The sequence below is a fragment of the Mustelus asterias genome, chromosome 11 (genome assembly GCF_964213995.1).
Source record: "Mustelus asterias chromosome 11, sMusAst1.hap1.1, whole genome shotgun sequence".
Classification (NCBI taxonomy): Eukaryota; Metazoa; Chordata; class Chondrichthyes; order Carcharhiniformes; family Triakidae; genus Mustelus; species Mustelus asterias.
The window spans coordinates 82,001,714-82,015,970 of NC_135811.1; the positions used below are offsets into that span (position 1 = coordinate 82,001,714).

The window sequence follows — 14,257 nt, forward strand, 5'->3', positions numbered from 1 at the left end:
TTGGGGTAGTTAAGCAGTGGGTGATTTAAGGAATGCAGCAACCACTCTGCTGGAATAGTGTAGGAGACACAGGGATTGGGAATCTGATACACTGGGTAGCATAGGGATTTAATGCACCAAAGCGTTTCAAGAGAAATTGGGACATCCAAATGACAACAAGTTAGCCATACAGTTAATCTGGGGAAGGTGAAGCAAGTAGCAAACTGTGCACCGTATCTTTGACGTGGAGATGCCGGCGTTGGACTGGGGTAAACACAGTAAGAAGTTTAACAACACCAGGTTAAAGTCCAACAGGTTTATTTGGTAGCAAAAGCCACACAAGCTTTCGGAGCTCTAAGCCCCTTCTTCAGGGCTGTCTTGTCTGGAGACAATACACATCTTTTTAGCCTGTCTTGATGCTCTCTCCACTCACATTGTTTCGTTTCTTAAAGACTTGATTAGTTGTAAGTATTCGCATTCCAATCATTATTCATGTAAATTGAGTCTGTGTCTTTATAAGCTCTGTTTGTGAACAGAATTCCCACTCACCTGAAGAAGGGGCTTAGAGCTCCGAAAGCTTGTGTGGCTTTTGCTACCAAATAAACCTGTTGGACTTTAACCTGGTGTTGTTAAACTTCTCACCGTATCTTTATCAGCTGAGCTTTGTTTGCAAAGGAACAAATGGGGAAGGACACTATTGTTATAGTAGAGACATATAGATAAGTCTGGCTCTGCCAACTCAATAATGTATCTATTAATATATCATGTTGAGGCAAATAACTTTTGGAGATTAAGAAAGAGAGACAAAGGGTGGAACCTTCCAGCCGTTCATGCTGGTGGGATTTTCTGGTCCCACTGCAGTGAACAGGGAGCGCCAAATTATTCTTCCTCACTTGCAGCGGCAGTGGGGTGTGAACGGTGGTAAGATTGCACCCAAAATGTTTAAAAGTTAAGGCACAAGAGAAAACTTAACAGATTTGATTTGATTTATTATTGTCACATGTATTGGGATACAGTGAAAGTGTTGTTTCTTGCGCGCCATACAGACAAAGCACACCTTTCATAGAGTACATGTGGGGAGAAGGAAAGGAGAGAGTGCAGAATGTAGTGTTACAGTCATAGCTAGGGTGTAGAGAAATGCAAGATAGGTCCATTCAAAAGTCTGATGGCAGCAGAGAAGAAGCTGTTCCTGAGTCAGTTGGTACATGACCTCAGACTTTTGTATCTTTTTCCTGATGGAAGAAGGTGGAAGAGAGTAGATTTACAATGCTTTATCAGTGGGTTCTGAAAGTAACTTGTGATGATCAAATCTTATAATTTTCTAATTATATTTGAAAACTGAAGCCATGCTAAGTAACATGGTGGCCACAGGCTGTTCGGAAAAGCTTTCTAAGATAATGAACTGGGAATGAGTGGTACAATGAGTTAACAACATGCTTTCCCCTCTTGGATTCACAATTTCTTGCACAAATTGATGGGACGAAAGTGCTCTCTCTTTTTCCCTCGCTGAAGACTTTAAATAAACTAGCCAAAGGAGAGTCATTGGAAGGTTGGTGTGAGGACAAAAATTAAATTGATGCAGTGGGACCTGCTGTAGATATTGCAAATTAAAACACAGCAACCTGTAAATAATTGCTGCCAATGTCAGCCTTCCACCCTCCAAAACTCAACCACACCTCATTCAAACTTCGACTGCATAGACCTTGTCCAAGTCTCACTTCTGTCCTTCCTAACTTCCTTCTGGTTTCCTCATGCTTCCAGTTTAAATTCCTTTCCCATTCCATAACGCTCCCAGTTCCATAAACTCTGGCAATTCACAACCTCTCTGAAATAACTCTGTTACTTTTATCCAAGCCTCTTGTGTAACCCCCTCCCTTTGCTCCATAGTGGCAATTGTGCCTTCAGCTGCCTAAACCCTGATCTGAATCCCCTCTCTAAACCCCATCATCCCTCCGCATCCTGAATCTCATTTAGGACTCTCCTTAAAACCCACCTCTATGGCAAAGGTTTTGTTCACCTTTCCTAATACCTCTCTCTCTCCAGTATCAATTTTTGTTTGGTTTCATAGAATCCCTACAGTGCAGAAGAAACCATTCAGCCCATTGAGTCTGCACCGACTCTCTGACAGAGCATCTTACCCAGGTCCTATCCCTGTAACCGTACATATTCACCATGCCTAATCTATCTAACCTACACATCTTGGGACACCAAGGAGCAATTTAGCTTGGCCAATCCACCTAACCTGCACATCTTTGGACTGTCTGGACTGGAGGAAACCGGAGCAGCCAGAGGAAACCCACACAGACATGAGGACAACGTGCAAACTCCACACAGACAATGACCCAAGGCTGGAATCGAACCCAGATTCCTGGCACTTGAGGCAGCAATGCGAACCACTGTGCCATCCACTGCTCTGCTGGTTCTGTTAGTTTCACCTCTGCTAGTTCTTTTGGGGCTTTAATGCGAGGTAGGTCCATTTATAAGTCTGACGACATGAACTCACGAAATTCAATCTGGTTTTGTGAAGAGGCCCATGGAGTTAAAATAGTAGGTGAAGGCTAAGCTTCAAATGTAATGCACAGCTTTTGCAACATCCAAAGACAGAGCGACAATACACTCCTTGGGATAGTAGTAGTGTTTAATCACTGGGCAAGATGTGTCGGAACTGTGCATTTGGGTGACATCTCCCCCCCAGATTATGAATTCCTTTTGATATTACAATGCAAACCTGGGGCACTGCCGTGTTCGAGACAAATTGTCAAGGGAGTCTTGCAGTTTTAAGGGCCACAGGACTGTGTTTTATCCTCAAAAGATAAAGGCACACAGTGATCCTGTTGCAATAATTTTAGCTTTCAGACCAGATGTTTCCGCCAACTAAAAAGTACCTGCTATTTCCTTGAGTGGCCCAGCCATCATCAGCATTTGAAACATGAGGAAGAAATTCCCCGACGTAAAAAGCTGGAAGCTGAATTGTTACGTCGCGACCATATTGGTTTTACAGCAGAATTGTTTTTTTTTAATATGATGAAAGGATATCCTGCTCACAGTAAATTTGGGAACAATTAATGGTTTGTGCTTTGATGAAAACATAAACCTGCAGCAAGCCTGGGAAATTGGATGCGTGTTTCCCATAGTTGCATTAGTTTTATTGGCAGACCTGCTTTCAACTCAAAAGTAAGCACCTCTTCCCACAAGTGGTCCAGGCCCCTTCAAGCATTATTTGCAGGTTAATTTAAAAAAAATTATGCGATTAAGTGATGTTTTTGGCCAATTCAATCACAGAAAATATTTTTCCCATACTGTAAAACTTAAGCATCCTGGCTGCTTCATGATTTTGTGATAGATAAAATTCTTCAAACGTTTGTTCCCAAAAATAAATGAACAATTTATTGCCCAGTCTCAGTTGGAAGAATATCAGAAATGGGAGCAGGAGTCGGCCATTCTGTCCATATGTACATGTACAATATTTTTTTGCAGTTTTCAAATGTTTGCAATTGCAAGTCATATTCGTAAAAACAGTGAACATTTTCAATAGACAGGAACATCTGGTTTTAAAGCTACTCTGCCCAAGACCGCAAGAAACTACAAAAGGTCGTGAATGAATTCCAATCCATCACGCAAACCAGCCTCCCATCCATTGACACTGTCTACACTTCCCGCTGCCTTGGCAAAGCAACCAGCATAATTAAGGACCCCACATAGCCCGGACATTCTCGCTTCCACTTTCTTCCATCGGGAAAAAGATACAAAAGTCTGAGGTCACATACCAACCGACTCAAGGACAGCTTCTTCCCTGTTGCCATCAGACTTTTGAATGGACCTACCTTGCATTAAATTGATCTTTCTCTACACCCTAGCTATGACTGTAACACTACATTCTGCACTCTCTCGTTTCCTTCTCTATGAACGGTAAACTTTGTCTGTATAGTGCACGAGAAACAATACTTTTCACTGTATAGAACATAGAACAGTACAGCACAGAACAGGCCCTTCGGCCCACGATGTTGTGCCGAGCTTTATCTGAAACCAAGATCAAGCTATCCCACTCCCTATCATCCTGGCGTGCTCCATGTGCCTATCCAATAACTGCTTAAATGTTCCTAAAGTGTCTGACTCCACTATCACTGCAGGCAGTCCATTCCACACCCCAACAACTCTCTGAGTAAAGAACCTACCTCTGATATCCTTCCTATATCTCCCACCATGAACTCTATAGTTATGCCCCCTTGTAATAGCTCCATCCACCTGAGGAAATAGTCTTTGAACGTTCACTCTATCTATTCCCTCCTTCATTTTATAAACCTGTTAATATATGTGACAATAATAAATCAAATCAAAAATCAAAGAGTGGACGTATATCTCATCTCTCTGTGAAATGAAAACCCTGGAAGTTCATTCTGAGATTCATATTAAGAATTATTGGGGAGTGGAGAGAACAGGGGAAGAGGAGATTTCCTCTTTCTGCTTTGTGCAACAAACTAGTAAACCTGATCATGAAGAATAGTTCACAGAATGCACAGAGGAAATCTCCCATCGCTGGAGCAATGCAGACAGAACTTTGATCTGTGTCTGGGTCTCATGTTACCTGACCACGGGGTGAGGGGCTGGGGGGAGGGGGAGGGGGGGACGGGGACGGGTGTTGCAGTGTATCGAAACAGACACCAAGAATAGAAAATGTACTTTAGCTGATTTGTCTTGTGTTGATGTGTCAAAGCGATTAAAAAATATGTAGTACTTAATTTTATTGCGATGGACTGACTCTTGTGGGGCTAGATTTCCTTCCACGCTGAGCTGATTGTAGTTGTGACACTGCGTCCCGAATCTATTTCCTTCTTTCAGCTTCATTTAAATATTGATTGTGGCATCCCAGTGCTATTTGTGTACTGACTGAAAGCTTACCTCTGGAAGGTCGGAGGTAGCGAATCTAGTATCCCTGCAGCAGCTTAGTGTAATACAGCATTCTTGTCTCTTTAACAATTTGGTTCATTGAAGTGCCCGAGGCTGGTGCTCCTTCAAGGCACCCCCCTAGCTCCCCCATCATTTACAGCCTCTTCAATTAAGGCTTTATTTGCTCAGAAAGACTTGTTAATTTTATCCCTTTTGGAAGGATTTATCCGGGTGAAAGCAGGTGGCCTTGGCATTCGATTCAATCCCATCAACCCCACACAGCCAGACAAAGTTCACTGACCTCACCAAGTCAGCCAAGGTCACGGGGACAGTCATAACTTGTGAGGATACGGTAAACATATTTGCCATTTTACATTTCCAGCTGTCGCTTGAAAATTATCGACAACATAGATAGGGTGAACGGTGGGAAGCTTTTCCCCAGGTCGGTGGTAACGTTCACGAGGGGTCATAGGTTCAAGGTGAAGGGGGGGAGGTTTAACACAGATATCAGAAGGACATATTTTACACAGAGGGTGGTAGGGGCCTGGAATGCGCTGCCAGGCAAGGTGGTGGAGGCGGACACACTGGGAGTGTTTAAGACTTATCTAGATAGCCATATGAATGGAGTGGGAATGGAGGGATACAAAAGAATGGTCTAATTTGGACCAGGGAGCGGCACAGGCTTGGAGGGCCGAAGGGCCTGTTCCTGTGCTGTATTGTTCTTTGTTCTTTGTTCTAACTCACCACTGTCATGCGGGATTCTCACTTTTTCCTTCCCCTGCACATTCCTTCATTTACAATTTTTATTTAAGGAAGCCGGAAAAGGTGCACGTGACAGGGACTTTCTTCTCTGCACCGGTAGTACCTTATAGAATCATCGAATCATAGAATGCGGCACAGAGACAGGCCCTTTGGCCCAAACTGGTCCATGCCGACCAAAAAGCCCATCTAAGCTAACTCCATTTGCCTGCATTTGGCCCAAATCCCTCTAAACCTTTCCTATCCATGCATCTGTCCAAATGCCTTTAAAATGTTGTCAATGTCCCTGCCTCAACCACTTCCTCCGGCAGCTCATTCCACAGACATACCACCCTCTGCGTAAAAAAGTTGCTCCTCAGGTTCCCATTCATTCTTTTCCCTCTTAACTTAAACCTGCGCCCTCTAGTTCTCTATTCCCCAACTCTGGGAAAATGACAGAGTGCATTCATCTAGGTTACATTCCATAAAATGCTGAGTAGAACATCTTCAGACTCTGCTTACTACGTAAAGGGGGCAAACGGCACACAGTCATAAATAATGGAATGCCGCCTCAGTCTCTCAAGACTCTTGCTACAGAACCTGGAATCTCCTTTAATGAGGGGATATTGGGAAGTTACAATTGAATTCATTGAATAAAAACATTTTAATGAAAACATTAGTGTTTTAAATTGAGGTAGCCCACTTAGATGCAAACAAATTTGAAAACAATTTTTTTTTAATCAACAATTCGCAAAACAGGAAATAATTTTCAATAAGGTGAAGATAGTCTTAAAATGGGAGCATTGGTCATCGTTGAGGAGGATCTGTCAATGAATGAATGAATGAATGACTGATTTAATTAATTGATTAATTAATTCATTCATCTCTGTTCAAAGAGTCAGATGGGGCAGCACGGCGGCACAGTGGTTAGCACTGCTGCCTCACAGCGCCAGGGACCCGGGTTTGATTCCTGGCTTGGATCACTGTCTGTGTGGAGTTTGCATGTTCTCCCCGTGTCTGCGTGGGTTTCCTCTGGATGCTCTGGTTTCCTCCCACACTCCAAAGATGTGTGGGTTAGGTTAATTGGCCATGATAAATTGACCCTTAGTGTCCCAGGGTGTGTATGTTAGAGGGATTAACAGGGTAAATATGTGGACTTTCAGGGATGGAGCCTGGGTGGGATTGTTGTTGGTGCAGTCTCGATGGGCTGAATGGCCTCCTTCTGCACGGTGGGGTTTCTATGGTTTCATTTGTTTTTGCAGTTTTAGTCACTGGTGGTTTGCCATTGCCTTTCGCTCTGAGGGGAAGGGCGGGGAGGATGATTCCAAAGTGTGCTTCAGCCAGGATGAGAATCAAACCTGCACTGTTGGTGTTATTTTGAACCGCACATTAGTCATCATGGCACAGTGGTTAGCACTGCTGCCTCACAGTGCCAGGAACCCGGGTTCGATTCCCGGCTTGGGTCACTGTCTGTGTGGAGTTTGCACGTTTTCCCTGTGTCTGCATGGGTTTCCTCCGGGTGCTCCGGTTTCCTCCCAGAGACGTGCTGGTTAGGTGTATTGGCCGTGCTAAATTGTCCCTCTGTGTACCCGAACTGGCGCCGGAGTGTGGCAACTAGGGGATTTTCACAGTAACTTCATTGCAGTGTTAATGTCAGCTTACTTGTGACACTAATAAATTAACTTTAACTCAACTGAGTTAATCAGCCCCCAGAGGGGAATAATATGTCAACAAATTAATGCTGGTGGGATCTTTCCCAAAAAAATGGCAAAGTGTCACGTTCTGGCAGGAAACTGCTTTGCCAAGTTTTCTCTCCCAATCTTCTGACTCTTTGTCAAAAAAAAGGGGGATGGGGGAACTTTTGTTGTGTCATTCTCCAGGGCTGGGACATAAACACATTAAGGCTGGCTCCACAGATATCGGGATAGACCAGTCTCAAAGCGAAGACACAGACTCCCCACCCCCCCCCCGACCCCCCCAACAACAGACATTGCCGTCCATTTCCCATATACCCACCAACCAACATTACTGGGAAACCTATCCCACCCCTCATCCTCACCCAACCCTTAGTCCCACACCCAGGCACTGCTCTGCCATGCTCATGAACCCTACCCCTCAGGGGCTACACTGGCCTTCATGCCCTGGCTTGGTCACCTCAACTGCTGGAAAGCAGAAAGGATTCACGCTGGTTTGACATCACGCTGGTGGTGGGGGGGAACATGATGACTCCGGAAGCAATGGCGTAAAGCTGTTTATGAGTATTTAAATCGATTAAAATTGATGGTAATTAGGATCAAACCCCTTGCCTGGGTGGGAACCTGATGACATCACTGGAGGTGGAGGGGTGGGGGGGGGGAGTGGGGTGGAAGGGTGGAGGGGATGGGGTGTTGCGGGGGGGAGATCTCATTCCTCCCCAGCACATATCTCATTATGGTCCTGTCGCTGGAGTTAGTGGCCATAACCGCGGCGAACGGGCCTGTAAAATTATCCCCAATATGTTTGCTCGGAAAAATCTGGCAGCGGCACTCGTTCTTATGACGTTTGAGGGTGGCACGGTGGCACAGTGGTTAGCACTGCTGCCTCACAATGCCAGAGACCCTGGTTCGATTCCGGCCTTGGGTGACTGTGCGGCGTTTGCACATTCTCCCTGTGTCTGTGTGGGTTTCCTCTGAGTGCTCTGGTTTCCTCCCACAGTCCAAAGATGTGCAGGTTAGGTGGATTGGCCATGCTAAATTGCCCCATAGTGTCCAAAGATATGTAGGTTAGGTGGATTAGCCATGGTAAATGTTGGTATTAAGGGGATTGGGGCAGGGGCGGTGGCGGTAGTGAGATGCTCTTTTGGAGAGTCGGTGCAGACTTGATGGGCCGAATGGCCTCCTTCTTGCACTGTGGGGATTCTATGGTTCTATGGTACTGGTAGAAACAGACTCTATTGCCCAGCTCAGCCCAAGCAAAGGGGACGGTGGTTCTAAGAAGGGGCAGCTTTGCAATCCCAAACAGGGCATTCTATTTTGGTGCAATTCTTGCCGTGACAGTTTGATCGGGAAATTGAGACTTAGGGAGATGTGTAATTCAGCCCAGCCGCCTGCTCCGCACATTTTATGAAGCCGACCTCAAGAAGGCAACCAATAGAAAATGGATTGTTTTACGTTCAGATTAACAAAACTGGAGTTATGGTCCTGGCTGCTAAAACAGTGCTTTGATGAACACAGTAATATTGGCAATGTGTTCCGTCTCTGAAGCATGCGCTGCACTGAAATCCCCTGGCTTAAATCTCTTACGTTTGTTATTATTAACCTTACATGTGCCATATTTTTACCCTGAAAAAAATGTTACTTAATGTGCCAGATCATTTAAGTAAATTCTATAAATAACCCATAAAACTGTTTCACACAGATCTGTTCAACAGAACAAGGAATCTGTTCATTGTGACATTTCAACTCAGTCTGACTGTATGGCCAGATGAAGTGTGACACCAACAAGTTGTAAATCATCATTAAGCACTGGCAAGTGGTATTTTATTGTGGCTTGTGAAGATTTTCTTCAACAACAGAACTAAGCACCACCACAGCAGTAGCTTTAAATCAGTTGAAGGGGGACAAAAATAATGATCGTAGCAATGAATTTCTTGGTGCCTTTCGCTTAATTCACATTTGTTTTGATATAAATCGTGTGCTCGGTTTGGAAATAGAAGACCTTCTATTTCAAGCAACTATTGGCAGCAGTGGTGGTTCCACGAAATCCAGGATAACCTTCGTCAGCCTTGGTGTGTCTTCAGATACTGAGGAGCCCGATTTTCTTTGTCCACAGGTTGACCCGCAGTGGGGGCATGCTGTTGTGTGGAAGCAATGGAATTCGCACAGTGTTTGTTTCATCGAATCCCTACAGTACTGAAGGAGGCTATTCGGCCCATCGAGTTTGTACCAACCACAATCCCACCCAGGCCCTATTCCCGTAACCCCACACATTTACCCTGCTAAGCCCCGTGACACTAGGGTCAGTTTAGCATGGCCAATCGACCTAACCCGCACATCTTTGGACTGTGTGAGGAAACCGGAGCACCCGAAGGAAACCCACGCAGACACTGGGAGAACGTGCAAACTCCACACAGACAGTGACCCGAGGCTGGAATTGAACCCAGGTCCCTGGCGCTGTGAGGCAGCAGCGCTAACCACTGTGCTGCCCGTTTCCCCCCTCCCTCTGCCACTGCCGTTCTGCCTTGCCGCCAAGCCACTGAGCCAGGAAGTGGCTTGCACCTTGGTGGACCAGGTGGAGCCATACCCAATGGTCTGGAGCTCTCTCCTCCCTCAGTGGTGTTAACATCTCTGAGCTTTATGGTGTTCTTGAGCCTTTCCTTATCCCTTTTCATTTGGCTGCCCTTAGAGTGTTACCCAACGGGGAGCTGGGAGAAGAGAAACTTCCGAGGGAGGCGCTTTCTGGGCATCAGGCGTAATGGTCCATCCATCAGATTTGGTTCCTCAAGCGCAGGGCTTTGATGCTGTTCAATGCAGTGCCATGGAGGACTCTAGCATTAGAGTGGCACTCCACCCCCCCATTTGATTCCCAAGATTTGATGCAAGCACCACTGATGAAAGCTCTCCAGGATTCTGATGTGATGTCAATAGACAGTCCAGGTTTCACTGCAGTAGACAAGGGTTGTCAACACAATGGCCTTATAAACCAGGACCCTTGTTGACTTCCAAAGGTCCCTGTTGTCAAAGACGCAATGGCAGAGTTTGAAGAAGGCAGCGCTGGCACAGTTGACTTGGTACTGCACTTCCTCAGCGATGGTAGTTTCTTGAGAGAGGTGGCTGCTGAAATAAGGGAAGTGCTGCACATTCCCTTGAGTCTCTATTGTTTGTCACTCAGCTACATAGATGGCAACCAGCAGTCGGCATCAAGTACTTGCAGGTTAGGTGTAGCATCGGTAGAATCATAGAATCCCTACAGTGCAGAAGGAGGCCATTTGGCCCATTGAGTCTGCACTGACTCTTGGACAGAGCATCTTAGCCAGATGCCCTTTTGGAGAGTTGGTGCAGATTTGATGGGCTGAATGGCCTCTTCTGGCTGTGGGAATTCTATGATTCTATGATTTTGTATGTTTATTCCCAAATTACTTTTTAAAAAATTTCTTAGTTTTTGTGTTTAGGTCATCACTTCCTCACTACCTTTGAATGTAGTTCCGAATCTGATTGCACTCCCATAGTGAAATCACAGCCAGCTCCAGTTGTAATGATTATAAACACAATGTTCACTGTCTCTTTATATTGCATTCTGAAGGCTGGCTACTCATCCACAGGCGAGAGTTCATTACTCATAACGAGATGCTTTATTATTGAAAACCACTAAAGCTCAAACACTTTAACACAAGTAGAATTGTGAGATTCAATGATTAACTTTATCTACCTGCCATTATTTAATGTTTTATCAATTTCTACTCTGTCCGTTATGAAGTCATCTTTTTTTACCATCTTGTACTGAATTCAGAACATTTTAAAATGTGTTCCTAATTTCTTCAATTTAGTGATGGAATGATAAATTTATCACCGATTTTGTTTATAGGATTCGAATAGTATGCGTTCTGGATGAAGCTTACTGTAAAAGGGTGATTTGAAGTGACATTGATAACATGAAGTAGATAGGACCATGAGAATCATAGAATCTACAGTGCAGAAGGAGGTCATTTGGCCCATCCAGTCTGCACCGACCACAATCCCACCAGGCCATATCCCCGTAAACCCACATATTTACCCTGCTAATCCCCCTGACATTAGGATGAATTTAGCATGGCCAATCTACCCAACCTGCACATCTTTGGAGTATGGGAGGGAACCGGAGCACCCGGAGGAAACCCACGCAGACACGGGGAGAACGTCAAACTCCACACAGACAGTGACCCGAAGCTGGAATCGAACCTGGGTCCCTGGCGCTGTGAGGCAGCAGTGCTAACCACTGTGCCACTATGATTGTAACTTAATGAGACAATACACATCTTTTTAGCCTGTCTTGATGCTCTCTCCACTCACATTGTTTTGTTTCTTAAAGACTTGATTAGTTGTAAGTATTCGCATTCCAACCATTATTCATGTAAATTGAGGTTGTGTCTTTATATGCTCTGTTTGTGAACAGAATTCCCACTCACCTGAAGAAGGGGCTTGCAGCTCCGAAAGCTTGTGTGGCTTTTGCTACCAAATAAACCTGTTGGACTTTAACCTGGTGTTGTTAAACTTCCCACTATGATTAGCAGAGTCTCTCGTTTTTCAATTCTAAAATATAGCATTTATGATGGGATTGATTTAGAAAGCAAATTATTTTGAGATAAAAACGATCTACTGTGTTACCACAAAAACATTAAAGGAATCTCATTTATTCTCTCTTCAGCTCTTGATAATCCAAGATTCACGAGGGTGAACACAGCGGGACCTCCGAAGACTGTCACCACAGCAGGGATAATGACCACCACTGCCGTCCCCAGCTCACCACAGTTTATTGGGCAAGACAACAATAATAGCATCATTCCTGTTTACTGTTCCATCCTGGCTGCTGTAGTAGTGGGACTCGTGGCCTATGTAGCTTTCAAACGGTTGGTGTTTTGAATGGCTTTATTTTTAACAGCATGAATGTGATTGACATTATTTATTAAGTTACAATGATAGGAGTATGTGTGAATATACAGTACAGTGTGATCTAATACCGAAAATGTAGCTTGTGCAATGCTGACTTAATTATGGAGTGGCATTTAAGGAGTCATATTATTTATTCACTTTCCTTGCTTTCAGTTAAGTAGTCATTATTTTCATCTTTCTTAAAAAAAAATTTGCGGCATCTCGGCCTTTTGGCTAAGATGCAAATGAGATCAAGCCTTGGAGGAGGTGAGTCTGCGCCTACTCCAATCAGCTTGGCTCATGTAGATCAGGCCCACGACAGGAGTGGAGGCCCTGTCTTGTCAACTTGGATTGGAAATGTCTCAACTTGTTGAGACTCTGAATTGGACTTGATTTGATTGAATTGGAATAAAAATACAAAAAAAAATTGGCTTTTTGCCCCCCTGATGGCAGTGTGAGGCTTTACGCATTGCAGCTGTAGTCCCATCCTCTTTTCCATGGTGATCGTTCTATTTTGGGTATTTCATGCTTGATCACCTTGTGCGTGTATTTACTATATAGGAGGGATGTGGAAAGGTTATTATGATGTGGAGATGGCGGCTCTCCAAAGGCACTCCAAAGGTAACCAAATGAAGACTGCTTTTTGCTCCCGAGGCAGGTAGCTCAAGATGAGGCATTTCCCGTTTGGTGTGCTCACCTTGGGGGGGAAAAGGTGTCGTGAATGGAGTGATTTTCACTCGGAGCGGAGGCGGAGAGCGAGTTTAGAATGGAGTCAGGACTGCCACCCCCCCCCAGACATGGGTGGCCACAAGGGTTGCTGAGTTCCAAGGTGGACTATTTCAAAGGTCCACTCCAATCCCTGGGGCATTGTCACAACTGTTTTGATAAATATTAGGCCTTCTAGCCCTCACTCCTCACAACCCCTCAATCCCCTCACCCACTCTTCATGCACCATCCATGTCAACTCATGTCCCTCATCCCCACCCCAGCCTTACCCTCAGCTTCACAATCCTGGGCCTCACTCCCAGCTCTGCAATCCTGGGCCTCACTCCCAGCTCTGCAATCCTGGGCCTCACTCCCAGCTCTGCAATCCTGGGCCTCACTCCCAGCTCCGCAATCCTGGACCTCACTCCCAGCTCTGCAGTCCTGGACCTCACTCCCAGCTCCGCAATCCTGGGCCTCACTCCCAGCTCCGCAATCCTGGGCCTCACTCCCAGCTCCGCAATCCTGGACCTCACTCCCAGCTCCGCAATCCTGGGCCTCACTCCCAGCTCCGCAGTCCTGGGCCTCACTCCCAGCTCTGCAGTCCTGGGCCTCACTCCCAGCTCTGCAGTCCTGGGCCTCACTCCCAGCTCTGCAGTCCTGGGCCTCACTCCCAGCTCTGCAATCCTGGGCCTCACTCCCAGCTCTGCAATCCTGGGCCTCACTCCCAGCTCTGCAATCCTGGGCCTCACTCCCAACTCTGCAATCCTGGGCCTCACTCCCAGCTCTGCAACCATGGGCCTCACTCCCAGCTCTGCAACCCTGTGCCTCACTCCCAGCTCTGCAATCCTGGGCCTCACTCCCAGCTCTGCAATCCTGGGCCTCACTCCCAGCTCTGCAACCCTGGGCCTCACTCCCAGCTCTGCAACCCTGGGCCTCACTCCCAGCTCTGCAATCCTGGGCCTCACTCCCAACTCTGCAATCCTGGGCCTCACTCCCAGCTCTGCAATCCTGGGCCTCACTCCCAGCTCTGCAACCCTGGGCCTCACTCCCAGCTCTGCAACCCTGGGCCTCACTCCCAGCTCTGCAACCCTGGGCCTCACTCCCAGCTCTGTAACCCTGTGCCTCACTCCCAGCTCTGCAACCCTGGGCCTCACTCCCAGCTCTGCAACCCTGGGCCTCACTCCCAGCTCTGCAACCCTGGGCCTCACTCCCAGCTCTGCAACCCTGGGCCTCACTCCCAGCTCTGCAACCCTGGGCCTCACTCCCAGCTCTGCAACCCTGGGCCTCACTCCCAGCTCTGCAACCCTGGGCCTCACTCCCAGCTCTGCAACCCTGGGCCTCAC

At 46.3% G+C, this 14,257-nt stretch overlaps 1 protein-coding gene across 1 annotated transcript in view; it reads left to right on the top strand.

The window, feature by feature from the left end:
• Positions 1 to 14,257, top strand: part of LOC144500957 (tumor necrosis factor receptor superfamily member 16-like) — a 168,479-nt gene that overhangs the window by 124,852 nt on the left and 29,370 nt on the right. Inside the window, exon 4 of the mRNA XM_078224454.1 lies at positions 11,986 to 12,187. Coding sequence (XP_078080580.1) covers positions 11,986 to 12,187 — 202 coding nt within the window. The remainder of the gene's footprint in view (positions 1 to 11,985; positions 12,188 to 14,257) is intronic.